The sequence below is a fragment of the Haliotis rufescens genome, unplaced genomic scaffold, assembly GCF_023055435.1.
Source record: "Haliotis rufescens isolate VD_foot unplaced genomic scaffold, xgHalRufe1.0.p SCAF_7, whole genome shotgun sequence".
Taxonomy (NCBI): Eukaryota; Metazoa; Mollusca; class Gastropoda; order Lepetellida; family Haliotidae; genus Haliotis; species Haliotis rufescens.
This window is the reverse complement of record NW_025964361.1, coordinates 57,249,584-57,270,718: the sequence shown is the minus strand read 5'-3', so window position 1 is coordinate 57,270,718 and position 21,135 is coordinate 57,249,584. Positions and strand designations below refer to the sequence as shown.

Sequence of the window (21,135 nt, the reverse complement as noted above, 5' to 3'; positions counted from 1 at the left end):
TGATGCTCTTTTAGGGATTAATTTTGTTTGTGTTGGTTGACAGATCTGCCGACATGAAAAATAGCGAAATGAAAATAGAATGAAATACTTTTTTGATATTTTTTAATACCATCGACTAATGGTATAGAAAAATAAATAAAAAAATAAGTTAACTTGAAATATCACTCAAATTGTTTTGAGTTGGAAAGAGGACTATTGCAAAATACAAAATAGTGAAATGTTTACCCGAAAGTTTGAAGTGATGAAGACCGATAAGTGTTGCAGCCCTTTGATATGACATATCTGGTTGTGCAGGAGTTTAGGCAGGAAATTCATATGCCTCGTTTAGGCAGTAAATTTAGAACATTTCGAAAGTTTATTAAGATTTTTGTTAAGATTTTATTTCGACAACATTTGAATTTATTTTTCATTTTCTTTTTGACCACCAACATTGCAAAATTCCATAATTCACCTCACAAAACAATAATCGCATTAGCTCTTGAATTGCATTTTTTAGCCAGGCGAGGATCTTATTGTTTCTGGTTTTGTTCCTTGACTTTCCCTGATTATCGTCTTGGTCCCCTGTCAGTCACCGAAGTAGTCACCATACCCATTCTCGTGGGTTTAACCCAACTGCTAAACTTCTAAGACCTGCATCACTTTGGGCTTTCCTCCAGCATCAAGGTGACATGCTGTGATATAACTGAAATACTGTTCAAAGTGCACTTGAACCAAACTCACTCACTCACTTCAAGTGATGCCTTTTCCTAGGTCCAGACCAAGCTTTACTGTTACCTGGCTACAGAGTTCATCAATGATGCCAACATCTACAACAACATCCGGCGTGTGAGTGCGGTGTTACAGACGATGCACACTCTCAAATACTACTACTGGGTCATCAATCCCATAAACAGGAGTGGCATCACGCCAAAGGGGCTGGGTAAGACTCGCAATCTGACAATAAACAGTTGCCTTGACTCGCAAGCACTGCTCATGACAAATACACAAGTATTAATGCTTTATTTCTGCTTAAATTAGAAAAATAAGTCCACATGTGGATGTTTGTTTGGAACTAAAACAATAATTGCCCTGAAAGGTTTTTCATCAGAATTTATGAGATGTTATTTGGTGTGCGACTGTCTGATGACTGAGTGACTGCTGATGTAGATGGAGAACGGCCAACCCAGGATGAGATCGTGAAGCTGCGGTCGTTCATGTTGCTGTATGTGCGGGAGTTGATACTGAAGGGGCAGGGGATCCTGGAGGATGAGCTGCAGAGCATCCTCAACTACCTCACCACCCTACACGAGGTGAGGACCACGCCCACAGCGGGTCATTGTGGCTCCAGGGGACAGCTGCCAAAGGCGCCACGATTCACTTTGCAGATTACCCCCTTTGTCATTGTGTGTTGAAACCCAGATTCTGAAGATAAAATACACTGGATAGTCGAGGATACTCAGATTTGACCCAGCTTTTATCCTTGGTTTGCAAGCATAATATCTCAGTTTCACCTAGATGGAAAACAGTGATGACCTGTATCACGTTTTGGGCTTTCTTCTCACATCAAGCTTAAAATCCATATCACTAAAACATTGTTCATAGTAATGTTACCGTATTCACTGTAAAAAAAATGTTATGTGACAAGAAAATACTGACTGTCATGTAAAATTTTGGTCTTCTTAGGGGGTGCTTATAAGTTTTACTTTAAGATTGGTCTAAAGTTGGTCACGGGACGCTTATTGGAGTGGGGCTTGATACATTGAATACGGTAATCTTCACTATCCAGATGTTTCTAATGTAACTAATATGGTACCACATGAAATGTGGCATTGAATCCAGCTCAGCATGAATCCTAGATTTGTATTGAATTATGGATAGTAAATCGGTAGCTCAGATATTGCAAGATACAAGTCCACTACTTCCTCAGTTCCGTAGATTGGAAAATAGTTATCCACAATGGCTCTGATGTTGGTCTTTGGCCCCAAAGTTGTGGCGTGTCTGTAAATTTGTCTGGTGGTTGCAGGATGACAACCTGATGGACGTCCTGCAGTTGATGGTGCAGCTGATGGCAGAACATCCGTCCTCCATGGTGCCCGGCTTCGACAAGAAGCAGGGAGTCAGGTAGGGGGCATTGCCATACTTCATTGCATGAGACATACAGGTGTCAAGAAAGCACAGATTTGATAATAATCTCAATCCCTTGAACATGGTGCATCTTGATTAATGGGATCCAAGGCTGACATACATTCAGAGTTTTTCAAATCCATACCCAGTGTATTGTGTCTTGTAGATGTGTCTTCAAGTTGCTGGGTTCAGCCAATGAGGACATCCGCATCCACACCCTCAAGTTGCTCGGCTACTTCCTGATGCGGAGCACCCACCGGCGGAAACAGGATGCCATGACACCGCACAACCTGTTCTCCCTCATCGGAGACCGACTCATGCTGAATGTCACCAACATATCTGTGGCTACCTACAATGTGCTCTTTGAGGTACAACTTTGACATTGTTTGTTTCTTTGTGTTGTTTTTGTTGTTTAATGCTGCACTGAGCAATATTCCAGCTATTTGACGTCAATAAACACCATTAAATAATCAAGTCCGGACTAGACAATCCAGTGATTGACGTCATGAGCATCGTTAACGCAGTTGGGAAAGAGTGACATGCATCAACCAAGTCAGCGAGCCTGACAAACCGATCCTGATGGTCGCCTCTTACGACAAGCATAGATGCCTCTTACGACAAGCATGGGTTGCTGAAGATCAGTTCTAACTTTCTTCACAGGTCATGACATACGTAGCATGATCATGATCATTGTGTTCATCATGCGGGAAATAATTTCAATTTAGTTTTACCGCTGTTACAGGATAGGTCCCCAGTTCCTCGGGTTTTTGGGTTGTTTTATTTAGAGCTCTGTCAGGGGGTTAAGGGTTAGGGTTTAGAATTGGTCCCCAGTAACCTATGCTTGCCATTAGTGGATTTGGTGTGAATTGGTTGATAGCATGTCATTGTTCCCTGCTAGCATGGATTGTTGCTCAATATCAGTCATAGTTTGTCTGTCTACCATCATATCACTGAATGTTGTATAAAATATCATTTACCTCACAGAGAAAAGAAAGAGCTCCCGGAATTTCAACTCATCATATGCCCCTATTGGCTATTTGATAATTCTGGCTTGACATTAGATATAACAATGACCTTCATCTGTCCTTACACTTGCAAGTGATAAATATTTAACAGATGAAAGTACAGTAACTGCATCATTTTCTTCACAGCTGTTAACAGAGCGGATGAGCATAGACATCATTCGCAACAAGCATATTGAGCCAGAATGCCACTTCCGTATCGAAAACTCCGGTAAGTCTGTCTATCCTCATCTCTTGAAAAATCTGGGCTCTGTTCCAGCCTGCAATCTTAGTGCTATAGACTTATGACTGTCTAGTACAGATATGATAGTAACTCCCATGGTTTAACATAGACTTGACAATCTAGTGTCAAGGTGATAGTAACTCCCATAATATACCATAGACTTAAGAGGGATGGCGCTAAGATGACAATAATGTATTTGGTTTAACATAGACTTGACAATCTAAAGCTAAGATGATAGTAACTCCAACAGTTTTACATAGACTTAAGACAGTCTAGCCTAAGAATGATAGTAACTCACCTAGTTTGACATAGGCTTAAGAGGGTCTTGTGCTAAGATGATGGTAACTCCCATAGTTTAACATGGACAGTCTGGGGCTAGCAGAGTCTCTTGGATAGCAAGAACAAAATATCACTGAAACATCACATTGATAGTTTATTAATCTTTCTTTGCACCATTACTGAGAATACTAAATGGTGCTGATACCTATGTTGGGTGTTTTCATACAACAGCTCTGGCAGTACAGAAATATATTTGTTTATTGAAGTGTATACCATAGCGATGAAGTAGCATTTTCAGCCTATTACTCAATTTTTCTCCACACGTCATTTGATAGATGACATTTAGAGCTGATATAGACAATGGGGTGTTGTACCTGGAAGCCATCATTATAATGTTAAAGTACTGATATCACAGTGTCGATTGACTTACTGTGTACGGGTGGCCCAGTTGTCCATGGCGCCTTAATTTGCTGTGCAGAGTTGCTGCCCTTGGACCTATGGTTTGGAATCTCTGTTGACCCTGATGATATTTCTAGGTTTGTCAGCACCATACCCATGGTATGGCCCAGTCGTCTAAGGTGCCGCAATTCGCTGTGCAGAGTTGCTTCCCTTGGGCACGCCAGAAACCTATGATTGTGGGTTCGATGATATTTCTAGGTTTGTCAGCACCATACCCATGCTCATGGGATTCACCAAAGTAGTAAACATCTAAGACCTTCATCACTTCGGGCTTTCCTCCCACATCAAGCTGCCACGCCATGAAATAACTGGAATACTGTTCAAAAGTGGTGTTAAACCCAACTCACTCACTCACTCTGTGTTGCAGCTGTTCTGAAGGTGGTGGCAACCTTGATCCGTCAGTCCAAAGTTACTAAGGAAGTGCTGGAAGTGAAGAGAATGTTCCTGTCTGACCTCACCATCCTGTGCAATAACAACAGAGACAACAGGAGGTGAGGCATTTCCCAGCAAACTACAAGGAATAACAGGCTGTCTGTCTCGAGGGAATAAATGATGTAGGCTTGAGCCTTTGCTATTGTTTGTATTTTGCCAGGACAATGCTGCAGATGTGGGTGTGGCAGTTAGGGTATTGTTGTCTTTTGTTTGTTTGTTGATTGATTTACGCCGCACTCAGCAATATTCCAGCTATATGACGGCGGAATGTAAATAATCAAGTCTGGACCAGACAAACCAGTGATTGATATCGTGAGCATCGATCCACACAATTGGGATATGATGACATGCATCCATCAAGTCAGCGAGCCTGACCACCCGATCCCGTGAGTCACTGCTTATGACAACATAGTCGCCTCTCAAGACAAGCATGGGTTGCTGAAAGCCTATTCTACCCCAGATCTTCACGGGTCTGTTGTTTGTCTGTTACATAGATGATGATGTGAGTGTGGCAGTAATGGTGTTGTTTGTGCGTTGCCAGGACGGTGCTGCAGATGTGGGTGTGGCAGTAATGATGTTGTTTGTGTGTTTCCAGGACGGTGCTGCAGATGTGGGTGTGGCAGTAATGGTGTTGTTTGTGTGTTTCCAGTACGATGCTGCAGATGTCGGTGTGGCAGTAATGGTGTTGTTTGTGTGTTTCCAGGACGGTGCTGCAGATGTGGGTGTGGCAGTAATGATGCTGTTTGTGTGTTTCCAGTACGATGCTGCAGATGTCGGTGTGGCAGTAATGGTGTTGTTTGTGTGTTGCCAGGACGTTGCTGCAGATGTGGGTGTGGCAGTAATGGTGTTGTTTGTGTGTTGCCAGGACGTTGCTGCAGATGTGGGTGTGGCAGTAATGGTGTTGTTTGTGTGTTGCCAGGACGTTGCTGCAGATGTGGGTGTGGCAGTAATGATGTTGTTTGTGTGTTTCCAGGACGTTGCTGCAGATGTGGGTGTGGCAGTAATGATGTTGTTTGTGTGTTTCCAGGACGATTCTGCAGATGTGGGTGTGGCAGTAATGGTGTTGTTTGTGTGTTTCCAGGACGTTGCTGCAGATGTGGGTGTGGCAGTAATGATGTTGTTTGTGTGTTGCCAGGACGGTGCTGCAGATGTGGGTGTGGCAGTAATGGTGTTGTTTGTGTGTTTCCAGGACGATGCTGCAGATGTGGATGTGGCAGTAATGGTGTTGTTTGTGTGTTTCCAGGACGATGCTGCAGATGTGGATGTGGCAGTAATGGTGTTGTTTGTGTGTTTCCAGGACGATGCTGCAGATGTGGGTGTGGCAGTAATGGTGTTGTTTGTGTGTTTCCAGGACGATGCTGCAGATGATGGTGTGGCAGTAATGGTGTTGTTTGTGTGTTTCCAGGACGATGCTGCAGATGTGGGTGTGGCAGTAATGGTGTTGTTTGTGTGTTTCCAGGACGATGCTGCAGATGTCGGTGTGGCAGTAATGGTGTTGTTTGTGTGTTTCCAGGACGGTGCTGCAGATGTGGGTTTGGCAGTAATGGTGTTGTTTGTGTGTTTCCAGGATGGTGCTGCAGATGTGGGTTTGGCAGTAATGGTGTTGTTTGTGTGTTTCCAGGACGGTGCTGCAGATGTGGGTTTGGCAGTAATGGTGTTGTTTGTGTGTTTCCAGGATGGTGCTGCAGATGTGGGTTTGGCAGTAATGGTGTTGTTTGTGTGTTTCCAGGACGGTGCTGCAGATGTCGGTGTGGCAAGACTGGCTGTTCTCCATGGCCTACATCTACCCCCAGAACAAGGATGAGGAGCGCATCACCGAGATGGTGATGTCACTGTTCAGGATGCTGCTCCACCATGCCATCAAGTACGAGTTCGGAGGCTGGAGAGTCTGGATAGATACCCTGGCAATCTTACACTCCAAGGTAACACTTCTAATGTGTTCTTGTACAGGCAGTATTTGTTCCAATACTTGTAGATGTACCATCTAATCCACATCCTTGTTGACTCCCTGCCTCTGAAGGTAGGTGAGTATCTGGTAATCACAATGGCTGCTGAGGATGATAGTAATTTTGATGGGTCAACTGTACTGGCCAATAGCTGGTGTAGGTGGAGGTGTAGGACCTTTGACAAAAGGATCCTGTATATTGGCCAGTGCACAACAATAAGACACCAAGGAAGAGCACTTACAGCTGTTGTAGATGTAGATGTTGGATTATGACAAAACACTGTGTGTACTGACCGATACACAAAAGGAGGGTAGAAATTACTTATTCCCCACTCTGGGCGACTAATACATGTGTTTACTTTTTCCTTTCAATTTGATGTTAATGTGTCCAATATGGCAAAAGTAACAGAAACAGACAAAATATTCACAAATTAAGCATCCATAAAACTTTATTATAGATAGTTTTCAAATGGTTAACATCAGGCTTTTCCTCTCACATCAAGCTGACACACCACGATAAAACTGAAATACTTTTAAAAAGGTGTTCAGCCAAAGTCACTCACTTGATAGTTACATGGAAATGTTTATTCTGTTATTTGCCTGCTCCAGGTGGCGTATGAGGACTTCAAGAAGCACATGACCAAGATGTACCAGCAGTACGAGCAGCAGCGATCTGACGACATCACCGACCCACAGGAGAGGATGAACAGACCAATCAGCACCATCTCGGGGATATCCGACAATCAGGTGGAGAAACCCATCCCCAAATCGACCGTCCAGATTACTGACGTCACCGACCAGGAAGCTGTGACCAATGGGGAGAAGAGGGAAGGAGCAGACGGATCCGAAGCACAAGACAAGAAAGGGGGTGATGCTCAACCAGCCAAAGATACTGATCCAAAACAGAGACCTGATTCTATCACTGAGGAAATGAAGAAGAAATACCCTGCTGAGATTGTTGACTTTGTTGATGATGTTATCGACCAAGTTGTGACTCGAGTTGAATCAAAAGAAAACACTGACAATACTGCAAATGGTGTCCAAAGGGAGGCAACTCCTGAAGGAGCTTCTGCGGAAAGCAATAAAACAAGTGTGGATGTTAAACCAAACCAAGATGGTGCAGCGCCAGCTGCCAAGGTAACCCGGACTCCATCCACTACGAGTCGAGGTGGTGAGGAGCGGCGAGGGGGGCGGACTATATTCAGTCCAGGTCCGCGAGCTCCTCCGTTCAGGATCCCTGAGTTCCGCTGGTCCTATCTGCATCAGAAGCTCCTGTCGGACTTGTTGTTTGCTGTGGAGACTGACATCCAAGTCTGGAAGAGGTGAGCATTAATAAATATTTAATGGATATGTTTAAGATTGAAAAATACGTAATAATAGTTGGCAGTAAGTTGCAAGAACTGGTAAAGATGTTATAATTTTTTAGTATGTATAAGAACTACCCTTCATGCTTAATAAGGCATTCCTCAGAGTGTGGGATCAAGTGCCTTTGGCCTTCAAAACCACCTCATCCATTCTATGTATCGACGTTGCACGGCAGTCATCAATGCACATGGCGGACACACGAGATACTGACTTGTGATGCCATTTTCTCAGAGACTAGTGTTGTGTTTCACTTTAAGAACATTTGACACTTTAATTTCAACCTTGATGATCAGTTTTGCCAAGTTTCATCTTTTTAATATGTCTCAAAGTATGTTTACAGTGTTTGGACAAATAGGGTTTCTCATCTATCTATCCATGGTGACGTTTCTTTTGCAGTTTAGTATATATCATAGCATATACTGTCTGCAATATTCAATACAACATGTGTCATGCATCAAGTGTTTTTTTTCTAAAATCTTGCTAGAATGATAAAAAAGAAATAAAAAAATATAAAAGAAGTCTGGAAGATGTGAGATTCTCCGATAATAAGCTATGACCTTGCAGGGAGAATGGATTATATGTTCTGAGTGAACTAGTTTGGGCCCAAGCCGTGGCAGATAATCCATTACTCCGAGGTTTGAGGGTCTTTTCTGATTTCGTTATAGATTTTTTTTTCTAATCACAAGCAGAGACATCATAACTGTCAATCAATTTTTGAGACAATGTTACATGAAGCCTTCTGTGACATCATGAACAATAAGTGAAATCATTTTTAGTCATTTGGGACATGTAGTTATTTGAAAACAATGGTCATTTGGCATGAACTAGCCAATCAGTATGAAGTAAACATTATTATAAGATTTTCTGAAAATAATTCCTTATTGGGTAATATGTCCCTTTATGTGACTTTGAGATATCCGAAAGATGGAAAGTTGATGGACTACCATGTGGAAAATCCAACTACAGGAGTGTTCTGGCTTTGACCTGTGACCAAATCATTATGTAATTCTGTCTTGCAGACATGAGAATTTTCCTCGGATTCCCAGAAATCCGGGATTTATCCTCTCAGAATTATGTAAAATGCACTTATTTTAATCCTTGTTTTGAACATTTTCTTGTGGTGGCATACCCCCAAATCCCCCTAGATTGGTGATGTTCCTCCAAATAAAAGTGATGCTGTTCTCATGTCTGGTCATGAAATGGCTGTGAACTGTTGCTTTAACTCTATTTAACTGCTGACTTTGTGTTAATGAACTGAAATCACAAAATATCACTACTGACCCACTTGTAGCTAATCAGATAAACTCACCCAAAGTGTTATTTTATCAGATTTATGTTTTCTTTGATGTGACTTGGGCAGTCTTGATCAAAGATTTTGTTTTGTCTAAACTGTGGTTAGATTAACTTGCTTTAATTCTGTTGGTTAATATATTTGACACATACTTAGATGGAATAATTATTTGTTTTAAAATATCCTCAGGAATTTACCACCACACTTTTATTTCCAGCCACAGTACAAAGAATGTGATAGACTTTGTGAACGCAAGTGAAAACCACGTGTATGTCGTGAACGTGACCCACATGATCTCCCAGTTGGCGGACAACCTCATCACCTCCTGTGGCGGCCTCCTTCCTCTCCTGGCTGCAGCCACATCACCGAATGTAAGCATCCCAGTCTGTGTTATTTGTTTATTTGCTGTCAGTAAAGTGTTCCAGTTATTTGATGGCACCCTGTAGATAATCAAGTCCGGACCTGTGAGTGATATTATGTCTCACACTGATAGGGAGCTATGACATGCAATCAGCCAAGCAATCAGTCAGCATGCCTGACCACTGTTCCATTTAGTTCCTTCGTAAGACCAGCATAGGTTGCTATGGTGGTCTAGTGATAGAATGTCTGCCTGGAGAGTGAAAGGTCGGTGGTTGGTAAGCATCTCAGTCACCTCTGTCGATACCTTGAAACGTCGTCTTCCTGAGGCAAGGGAGTTAACTGACTAAAAAGTCCTCTTTCCACCCCTTTGATGAACTAGGCTGGAATTGTGGAGTTAAAATTTTGGCCGGGTTTATTGAGTCTATGCATAGTCCAATCAAAATCGTTTATCAAAATCAGCATCAGGTTTGTAAACTGCTGTCCAGATTTCAGTGGATTGCAGGATTTGCAAAGGATGTGCTCCGTCAACTTAGCCTCAACAGATATTTCAAAATCTTGTCATGATTTTAGTAAAGGTGCTCACCTGATTTGATGCACTTTGTGAAGTAAGACCCGTTTTATTACAATTTAGATCTTGATTATCAATCAGATTGTCTTCACTGGCGATGCCATTTCATTTGAAGCAAATGCAAGTGATATGAGAGCTGAAATCTGATTGATCAATAGGTGGGCCATACATAGGACATAATTCGCAATAGCAACTGGTGGTGCAACGGTCAGGCCCAGAAATTCTAGCCTAGATTGGCAAGGGTGGAAACTGGACTTTTATTGTCCGTTAGCTCCTTTGCCTCGGGAAGATGTGAAACGTGCACTGAACAAAGGGTTCAGTGTTTAAATGAACCAATATATGCTGTCAAGAGATGCTTCCCTTAGACAGGATCTGCTGGTGGTTTCAGTTCCACCCTAGTAATCCTCCTTGGTCTGTCAGCACATGACCAATACTCTTGTTATTCACCCCAGTTATCCTCCTTGGTCTGTCAGCACATGACCAATACTCTTGTTATTCACCCCAGTTATCCTCCTTGGTCTTTCAGCACATGACCAATACTCTTGTTATTCACCCCAGTTATCCTCCTTAGTCTGCCAGCACATGACCAATACTCTTGTTATTCACCCTAGTTATCCTCCTAGGTCTGTCAACACATGACCAATACTCTTGTTATTCACCCTTGTTATCCTCCTAGGTCTGTCAACACATGACCAATACTCTTGTTATTCACCCCAGTTATCCTCCTTGGTCTGTCAGCACATGACCAATACTCTTGTTATTCACCCCAGTTATCCTCCTTGGTCTGTCAACACATGACCAATACTCTTGTTATTCACCCTAGTTATCCTCCTTGGTCTGTCAACACATGACCAATACTCTTGTTATTCACCCTAGTTATCCTCCTAGGTCTGTCAACACATGACCAATACTCTTGTTATTCACCCTAGTTATCCTCCTAGGTCTGTCAACACATGACCAATACTCTTGTTATTCACCCTAGTTATCCTCCTAGGTCTGTCAACACATGACCAATACTCTTGTTATTCACCCCAGTTATCCTCCTTGGTCTGTCAGCACATGACCAATACTCTTGTTATTCACCCCAGTTATCCTCCTTGGTCTGTCAGCACATGACCAATACTCTTGTTATTCACCCCAGTTATCCTCCTTGGTCTGCCAGCACATGACCAATACTCTTGTTTTTCACCCTAGTTATCCTCCTAGGTCTGTCAACACATGACCAATACTCTTGTTATTCACCCTTGTTATCCTCCTAGGTCTGTCAACACATGACCAATACTCTTGTTATTCACCCCAGTTATCCTCCTTGGTCTGTCAGCACATGACCAATACTCTTGTTATTCACCCCAGTTATCCTCCTTGGTCTGTCAACACATGACCAATACTCTTGTTATTCACCCTAGTTATCCGCCTAGGTCTGTCAACACATGACCAATACTCTTGTTATTCACCCTAGTTATCCGCCTAGGTCTGTCAACACATGACCAATACTCTTGTTATTCACCCTAGTTATCCTCCTAGGTCTGTCAACACATGACCAATACTCTTGTTATTCACCCCAGTTATCCTCCTTGGTCTGTCAGCACATGACCAATACTCTTGTTATTCACCCCAGTTATCCTCCTTGGTCTGTCAGCACATGACCAATACTCTTGTTATTCACCCCAGTTATCCTCCTTGGTCTGCCAGCACATGACCAATACTCTTGTTATTCACCCTAGTTATCCTCCTAGGTCTGTCAACACATGACCAATACTCTTGTTATTCACCCTTGTTATCCTCCTAGGTCTGTCAACACATGACCAATACTCTTGTTATTCACCCCAGTTATCCTCCTTGGTCTGTCAGCACATGACCAATACTCTTGTTATTCACCCCAGTTATCCTCCTAGGTCTGTCAACACATGACCAATACTCTTGTTATTCACCCTAGTTATCCTCCTTGGTCTGTCAACACATGACCAATACTCTTGTTATTCACCCTAGTTATCCTCCTAGGTCTGTCAGCACATGACCAGTACTCTTGTTATTCACCCCAGTTATCCTCCTTGGTCTGTCAGCACAAAACCAATACTCTTGTTATTCACCCCAGTTATCCTCCTTGGTCTGTCAGCACAATACCAATACTCTTGTTATTCACCCTAGTGATAAATGTCCGAACTTTCTTCCTATGTTTAGCTGGTCTGTTGAAGTACTGTTCAAAGCATATGTGTACACCCAACTCACTCATTCATACTTGTGCATCTAATCAGGCTTTGTTTGTTATGACAGGGTGAGATTGAGATCTTGGAACCCAACCAAGGGCTCAGTATTGAGCAGGCAGTGTCCATCCTGCAGCGAATCATGTACATGACAGACATCTTGGTGTTTGCAAGCTCCACGAACTTTGCTGAGTTGGAGACGGAGAAGAACATGCCCTCCGGGGGCATCCTCCGACAGTGCCTCAGACTTGGTAGGTACTTGTGTGTGCACCTCCGACAGTGCCTCAGACTTGGTAGGTAGTTGTGTGTGCACCTCCGACAGTGCCTCAGACTTGGGAGGTAGTTGTGGTGGCACCTCTGACAGTGCCTCAGACTTGGTAGGTAGTTGTGTGTGCACATCCGTCAGTGCCTCAGACTTGGTAGGTACTTGTGTGTGCACCTCCGACAGTTATCAGTGCCTCAGACTTGGTAGGTACTTGTGGTGGCACCTCCGACAGTGCCTCAGACTTAGTAGGTAGTTGTGTGTGCACCTCCGACAGTGCCTCAGACTTGGTAGTTAGTTGTGTGTGCACCTCCAACAGTGCCTCAGACTTGGTAGGTACTTGTGGTGGCACCTCCGACAGTGCCTCAGACTTGGTAGGTAGTTGTGTGTGCACCTCCGACAGTGCCTCAGACTTTGTAGGTAGTTGTGTGTGCACCTCCGACAGTTATCAGTGCCTCAGACTTGGTAGGTAGTTGTGGTGGCACCTCCGACAGTGCCTCAGACTTGGTAGGTACTTGTGTGTGCACCTCCGACAGTGCCTCAGACTTGGTAGGTAGTTGTGTGTGCACCTCCGACAGTTATCAGTGCCTCAGACTTGGTAGGTAGTTGTGGTGGCACCTCCGACAGTGCCTCAGACTTGGTAGGTAGTTGTGGTGGCACCTCCGACAGTGCCTCAGACTTGGTAGGTAGTTGTGTGTGCACCTCCGACAGTGCCTCAGACTTGGTAGGTAGTTGTGTGTGCACCTCCGACAGTTATCAGTGCCTCAGACTTGGTAGGTAGTTGTGTGTGCACCTCCTACAGTGCCTCAGACTTGGTAGGTAGTTGTGTGTGCACCTCCGACAGTTATCAGTGCCTCAGACTTGGTAGGTAGTTGTGGTGGCACCTCCGACAGTGCCTCAGACTTGGTAGGTAGTTGTGTGTGCACCTCCTACAGTGCCTCAGACTTGGTAGGTAGTTGTGTGTGCACCTCCGACAGTTATCAGTGCCTCAGACTTGGTAGGTAGTTGTGTGTGCACCTCCGACAGTTATCAGTGCCTCAGACTTGGTAGGTACTTGTGTGTGCACCTCCATCAGTGCCTCAGACTTGGCAGGTAGTAGTGTGTGCCCCTTTGACTTGCTATGTGAACACAATCATGACAAACACACTACTTGATGTTCAGATGTTTGCTGACAGCTTTTGTCACAGTACTCCCCTCAAGCCAGCAATCATCTCGTCAGAAAATAGTAGTGTCATATGGAAAGGAAACTGGAGATTGGGACCAATACTCTGTGCTGTTATCCGGCATAGATAGGTGCTGGAGTTTAATGATGATGTTTTTACTAAGTTTTGCTGGGACCAGAAATATATTAGGATTGTATTATATTTTCATGTGGGGAATAATATGTGATCTTGTGAAGTTAATCTTAATGTCTTTCTTGTGGACATCATGTGTATGGCTATGTGTTTACTCAACATGCTGATATTGTCTTTCCCAGTGTGCACTGCTGCAGTGCGGAACTGTCTGGAGTGTCGTCACCGCTACAACCCAAGGACACCGACAGAGGCTACCCCTCCAACAACAGCTACTGTCAATGGTGTTGACCCTATACAGTCTCTCATAGAAGGATCACATCCTTCTGCTAAGGTTAGAATTATAGAGAAATCACTTCCTTCTGCTAAGATTAGAATTATAGAGGAATAACATCCTTCTGCTAAGGTTAGAACAATAGAGGAATCACTTCCTTCTGCTAAGGTTAGACTTATAGAGGAATCGCATCCTTCTGCTAAGGTTAGAATAATAGTTGAATCACTTCCTTCTGCTAAGGTTAGAATTATAGAGGAATCACATCCTTCTGCTAAGGTTAGAATTATAGAGGAATCACATCCTTCTGCTAAGGTTAGAATTATAGAGGAATCGCATCCTTCTGCTAAGGTTAGAATAATAGTGGAATCACTTCCTTCTGCTAAGGTTAGAATTATAGAGGAATCACATCCTTCTGCTAAGGTTAGAATTATAGAGGAATCACATCCTTCTGCTAAGGTTAGAATTATAGAGGAATCGCATCCTTCTGCTAAGGTTAGAATAATAGTGGAATCACTTCCTTCTGCTAAGGTTAGAATTATAGAGGAATCACATCCTTCTGTTAAGGTTAGAATTATAGAGGAATCACATCCTTCTGCTGAGGTTAGAATTATAGAGGAATCACATCCTTCTGCTGAGGTTTGAATTATAGAGGAATCGCATCCTTCTGCTAAGGTTAGAATTATAGAGGAATCTCATCCTTCTGCTAAAGTTAGATCTCTGTCAGTGGTGTTCACACATACAGTCTCTCATAGAAGGATCCCATCCTTCTGCTAAAGTTAGATCTCTGTCAGTGGTGTTCACCCATACAGTCTCTCACAGAAGGATCCAATCCTTCTGCTAAAGTTAGATTTCTTTCAATGGTGTTCACCCATACAGTCTCTCAAAGAAGGATCCCATCCTTCTGCTAAAGTTAGATATGTGTCAATGGTGTTCACCCATACAGTCTCTCACAGAAGGATCCCATCCTTCTGCTAGTGTTAGATCTCTGTCAATGGTGTTCACCCATACAGTCTCTCAAAGAAGGATCCTGTGGCCTTGTGGTTTCCTATGCCCTGCCCTGCGACATGGCTGGAATATGTATATAACTGGTGAAGAAACACAGTTTCTTTGTTTGTTGTAAGTATATCGCCAACTCAGCAGTATTCAAGCTGTATGATGGCGGTCAGTAAATAATCAAGTCTGGACAAGACAATCCAGTAATTGACATCATAAGCATTGATCTATGCAAATGGGATACAATGACATGCTTCAACCAAGTTAGTGAGCCTGACCACCTGATCCCTTTAGTCGCCTCTTATGACAAGCATAGTCACAAGTATAGTATGGGTTGCTGAAGACCTATTTTCTACCCAGATCTTCACGGATCAGAAACACACTGACCCTCTTTTGTGATGAATTCCTGGGTTGTTCCTATACTCATTTTTTCTCCTGCAGAACATTGTGGACAACCTGGCAGGTCAGATGTCGCCCATCAAGGACCCCGAGAAGCTGCTGCAGGAGATGGACATCAACCGTCTGCGGGCCGTGGTATATAGGGACGTGGTAGGTGTATACGAAAAGCATCCATCAATGCCCTTTGAGAAACTTGTCAAGAACATCATAACTACGGTGAGTGTTTCCAGCATGTCTTCCATTCCGAAGCCGCTGTGCTTGCGCTAACTCTTGGCAGATCACTTCCTTGTGAGAGGATTGTCTGGGGGGTTGGAACTAATTTGAAAACACTTGAAGTAACTGTACAGTTGATTAACATATATTGAGGTTTACTGTTGTTGATTTTACACAATCTTAACATTCTCAGCATACCTCAGGTCTTAAGAAACTAAAACTGTCATCTGTTGAATAAATTTTTGTCCTTTATTCTGATATGCCTTCTTTAGTTTCTCGACTGTCTTGTATGACAAGGAAGCGTTCTGCCTGTGTATTGAAACGCACATCCAGGAGGTATGGTTGCTTAGCACAGAGACCATCATGTGGGATATAATTAAAACTGGTTTATTTTGGGGTTATCACAATATCTTTCAGATATTTCTTTCACTATTTTGGAATACTCCAATAAGAAATCCTGCCACTTGGTAATCTGTGTTTTGGTGAAGGGAATTGTTAATAAAGGTACATATAGAATTATTTATCTTGTAGTGTATATATAGTTTACATTAAACACGCTAATGCCAATTACGATATGTTTAACAGGCTTTAAAAAAGTCTTCATTTTGAGAGGATAACATTTTTATAAGAATAAGTTACAATTTGCAACTCTTGGAAGATCCTTTTGATTTAAATGCTGTTATTACTTCAGCATTCAAATTAGCTTTCAGCAAAACTAGATTCTTTTTCTCAGGCCTGTTTTTAACTGGTTCTAAGAATTTAGTGGTACTTATTTTAAATCTGTCATGGTATCTATCTGTCTGTATACTTAAATTACCTGACAGTTTTACTATTTGTCCAATGTGTTGTTAGAAATGTATTGACAATGCAACGCTACCCTTGGTACTGGGGTAACGGTCAAGCTGCATGTATTCCTGCTGCTGAGACATATACCTGTAGGCCAGTCTACCTGTCTGCATCTTTCTCTCTAGTCTCTGGAGGTTAGAAACATTTCATATGGTTATTTACCATTTCTTAACAACATTGCTGCATCGTCTAATACAACTGAATCCCATTTCATGAAATCTTAATAGTCCAGAGAAAGCTCGCCTCAATATTATGTGTCATCCTTGTAGTTTGAAAAAATGTATTCCTGAATACTACTGATTGTTTCTCAGCATTGAATTCAACAATATCATTCAGCTTAATTCACAGTTGTTTCTCTGACTGACACTGTTAAATCTGTCTTTAACTATTTTATTTTCATCAAATTAAATGTAATTTGTACAGAAAATGTCTATTGAATGTTTTATGTTATGAGATTTTTGTCATTAAGTGTGATTTCCGTTGTAAGGTTCATCTTGAAATCAATTCAGTTTTACTTGAGTTAATAAAACTATTTCAGTTCATGGAGTTATCAGGAATACTGACTTTGAAACTTGAAGGATGGCAGGTGCTTCCTGTATTGTCTGCAATATGTCTGTCTAATATAGCATTTATCTTAGAACATTTTCATGTATTCACAGGTTGCGGAACAGAGAAGACATTATACCTGAGACCTCACAACACAGTTCTGAATAGAATATGCATTTAGAGCCTATGTTTACAAAATAGTAACAATGCTTGTCATATCTGCTGACATCAGTGGTGATTTGATGGCCACAATGGCCGCCCAGTATGGATAGTACGTGGTTGTGAATATCCATGGCAACCTGGCGGAGGATTTAAGCATCCCCTCCATGTTCCATTAGCCTCTTGGCTGCCTGTGTTGTAGATGAAATACCTCTGGCAGTGGCATTCACAAAAGTCACACAGTTCTATGTTGAGCGTGTGGAACTGCTGTCTTTCATAAGCCTAGTATTGGCAGTGCTTCTTTTTGCTGACTAGATTAACACATGTAGAGTCGTCTTTCATTAACTTGTTATTAGTTTTGAAGTTTTAACAAAATGTTGATATATCCAATGAGGCAGGAAGGCATTTTACTGGACTCCTTCCACCATTTTGGTAATGGATGTGCACAAACTCCATCCTTTGTAACAGTTCCTAAGTTTTTTAGATGCCATTTTTAGCCACCTCACTTAAATAACAGTGGGGGTTGGGGGCTTGCCCCCTACACAGTGGCTTGCATGACAAGCTTTTATAAGTACATGTCCTTTTTAGTAACCAAAGCTAATGAAAAATATTGCATTTGTTGAAATGTCATGATGAGGTTGTTGCACACCATAATGCAACTACTATTTTTGAGTAATTTTTCGATGTTGATGTCCAGTTTCATTGTTTGTGAATTTGCTTTGATAGTCAATTTTGAGGTTTAATACACCATATAAATGCAAGCAGAGTTATTTTTCTGCTTATTTTGAGCTTTATTGCCCTATATTTCATATCACAACACAGTCACATACAGCTGTATTTGTAGCATAAAAAAAACATGGTGGATAGGTGTCTGGTAAAATGCATGCGTGTCATACAATATGTTTCAGTAGAACACAGTTATACGTTGATATACCATGATGTCATAGATTGTCTATAGATCGCAAATTATAATACAACTGTCACTACAATTCATCCATATCATAATCGCCTAATTGACATATTTATTTACTGTATTAATACAACACTGTCTTGTATGATACAAGGTGTCAATTGTTGTATTGTAGGAGGAGACCAAACAAGCTCAGTTCCTCGCCCTGGCTATTGTATATTTCTCATCCGTCCTCATGGTGTCAAAGTATCGGGACATCCTTGAACCGCCCAGTCCCGCGGCCACGCCCACCAGGTCTGCAATCAACTCGCCCTCAGTGAAAGATGGTACGATTATGTATATGTGTTTTGTAATTGGGTTTCTGGTTCTGGTGATGGTAATTTTCTTCTCTTGTTTCCTAAGACTGTGCTTGAATACAAGTTTCAGTGTTCATTTGGGCGATTTTTTTTTGGTGTAAATATGAATTATATCCTCATGTTTAACTTTGCTTATCTTTACATGGTAATGGTGTCAGTTATTAACATCTTTTCGAGGTGAATAGAATGGTCACAGCAAATATATTATCTTAAATGCCCCATAATTTCTTTGCTATCTTTACTTGGGGGAATTGTTTTGACAGGGAACAGAGATGCTACATGTTAAGAAACATCTTGGTAATTACGTGCTGGTTAACATGGAAAATATTTTGAATAATTTTGGTCGCTTGTTAGAATGAAAAAAATTAAAATGAAATAATTATGAATTTTTCATACACATTTGTATGTACAGAATGCAAATGTCTCACAAAAATAATTTTGTTGGCATTATGTTCAAAAAAAGTTGTTGTGGCCTATTCTGGGTGTTCATTATCATTTTATATCTATTCAGTAACACTTCTTTATCCTGTTTTCCCTTAATGCCTTCAAAGGAAGCCAATTCTGGCAAAAGCTCCAACCCCCCTCCATCCCGCTCCTCAGTGACAATAATATATCAGGGGCCACTAGCCCTCAAAATGGCGGAGACAAGACCACCAAAATACTCACCTCACATATGCAAAGTGCTGACACTGCCCCCAAAATAGTGACCACCCCCACCCAGAGCAGTGAGACGCAGCCAGGACCCCAGAGAGTTGGTGAGAGAATCATCGTGGAGGACGGTGGCAGCATCCTGGCCAACATGACTTGTAGCGGTGTTGATGTTATACCCCCTGTTCAAGGTTTCTGCTTATCCCTTTGGCATGCTCCTTGCACCGTCGGCTGTTCCTGCTCTTTTCTGTGTTGTTTCTGCTCCTTTCACGTCTGTTATTTCTGTGTTGTTTCTGCTCCCTTCACTGTCTGTTATTTCTGTGTTGTTTCTGCTCCTTTCACCTCTGTTATGTCTGTGTTGTTTCTGATCCTTTCACTATCTGTTATTTCTGTGTTGTTTCCCTTCACTGTCTGTTATTTCTGTGTTGTTTCTGCTCCTTTCACCTCTGTTATGTCTGTGTTGTTTCTGATCCTTTCACGTTCTGTTATATCTGTGTTGTTTCTGCTCCTTTCACCTCTGTTGTCTCTGTGTTGTGTCTGCTCCTTTCACATGTTGTTTCTGCTCCTTTCACATCTGTTATTTCTGTTTTGTTTCTGCTCCCTTCACCTCTGTTGTTTCTGTGTTGTTTCTGCTCCTTTCACGTCTGTTATTTCTGTGTTGTTTCTGCTCCTTTTACTATCTGTTATTTCTGTGTTGTTTCTGCTCCTTTCACGTCTGTTATTTCTGTTTTGTTTCTGCTCCCTTCACTATCTGTTATTTCTGTGTTGTTTCTGCTCCTTTCACGTCTGTTATTTCTGTTTTGTTTCTGCTCCTTTCACGTCTGTAATTTCTGTGTTGTTTCTGCTCCTTTTACTATCTGTTATTTCTGTGTTGTTTCTGCTCCTTTCACGTCTGTTATTTCTGTTTTGTTACTGCTCCCTTCACTATCTGTTATTTCTGTGTTGTTTCTGCTCCTTTCACGTCTGTTATTTCTGTTTTGTTTCTGCTCCCTTCACCTCTGTTGTTTCTGTGTTGTTTCTGCTCCTTTCACGTCTGTTATTTCTGTTTTGTTTCTGCTCCCTTCACCTCTGTTATTTCAGTGTTTTTTCTGCTCCTTTCACGTCTGTTATTTCTGTTTTGTTTCTGCTCCCTTCACCTCTGTTATTTCAGTGTTTTTTCTGCTCCTTTCACGTCTGTAATTTCTGTGTTGTTTCTGCTCCTTTTACTATCTGTTATTTCTGTGTTGTTTCTGCTCCTTTCACGTCTGTTATTTCTGTTTTGTTTCTGCTCCCTTCACTATCTGTTATTTCTGTGTTGTTTCTGCTCCTTTCACGTCTGTTATTTCTGTGTTGTTTCTGCTCCTTTCACGTCTGTTATTTCTGTTTTGTTTCTGCTCCCTTCACTATCTGTTATTTCTGTGTTGTTTCTGCTCCTTTCACGTCTGTTATTTCTGTTTTGTTTCTGCTCCCTTCACCTCTGTTGTTTCTGTGTTGTTTCTGCTCCTTTCACGTCTGTTATTTCTGTTTTGTTTCTGCTCCCTTCACCTCTGTTATTTCAGTGTTTTTTCTGCTCCTTTCACGTCTGTTATTTCTGTTTTGTTTCTGCTCACTTCACCTCTGATGTTTCTGTGTTGTTTCTGCTCCTTTCACTATCTGTTATTTCTGTGTTGTTTCTGCTCCTCTCACTATCTGTTGTCGTCTTGTTTATCTCTGAGGCTCCAGGATAGAATAGACCCCATCACAGTGGTGGGTCTAAGGGAGATTCATTTGGCTGAAGAGACACATATGAACTTTAACCCAAAAATAATACCTTGAAATACAGACAATGATTTTACTTTTAAGAGTCCTTGATCTGCTAGTACCATGAGTGTGTTTGTGAGGAAGATCAAGTAGGTACTGTTCTAGACCTGGCTCTTTTTGTGACAACATGCCCTGATGGCATGAATTGGTGTTCATGCTATCAGCCATTAGTTAACTTGCTTACTATATATATTTTTTAAAATTTAG

The 21,135-nt window shown here is 41.9% G+C and overlaps 1 protein-coding gene across 6 annotated transcripts in view; it reads left to right on the top strand.

The window, feature by feature from the left end:
- LOC124122199 (neurobeachin-like) overlaps positions 1 to 21,135 on the top strand; it is a 244,798-nt gene that overhangs the window by 86,456 nt on the left and 137,207 nt on the right. For 5 of the 6 annotated variants that reach the window (XM_048387655.1, XM_048387658.1, XM_048387657.1 and 2 more), the window contains 13 exons: positions 751 to 919; positions 1,147 to 1,289; positions 2,003 to 2,100; positions 2,270 to 2,471; positions 3,255 to 3,336; positions 4,454 to 4,577; positions 6,248 to 6,440; positions 7,073 to 7,785; positions 9,337 to 9,490; positions 12,322 to 12,502; positions 13,991 to 14,139; positions 15,514 to 15,687; positions 18,321 to 18,471. In XM_048387655.1, the coding sequence (XP_048243612.1) occupies positions 751 to 919; positions 1,147 to 1,289; positions 2,003 to 2,100; positions 2,270 to 2,471; positions 3,255 to 3,336; positions 4,454 to 4,577; positions 6,248 to 6,440; positions 7,073 to 7,785; positions 9,337 to 9,490; positions 12,322 to 12,502; positions 13,991 to 14,139; positions 15,514 to 15,687; positions 18,321 to 18,471 (2,533 nt within the window). The remainder of the gene's footprint in view (positions 1 to 750; positions 920 to 1,146; positions 1,290 to 2,002; positions 2,101 to 2,269; positions 2,472 to 3,254; positions 3,337 to 4,453; positions 4,578 to 6,247; positions 6,441 to 7,072; positions 7,786 to 9,336; positions 9,491 to 12,321; positions 12,503 to 13,990; positions 14,140 to 15,513; positions 15,688 to 18,320; positions 18,472 to 21,135) is intronic. The other variant, XM_048387659.1, reaches the window with a different exon arrangement.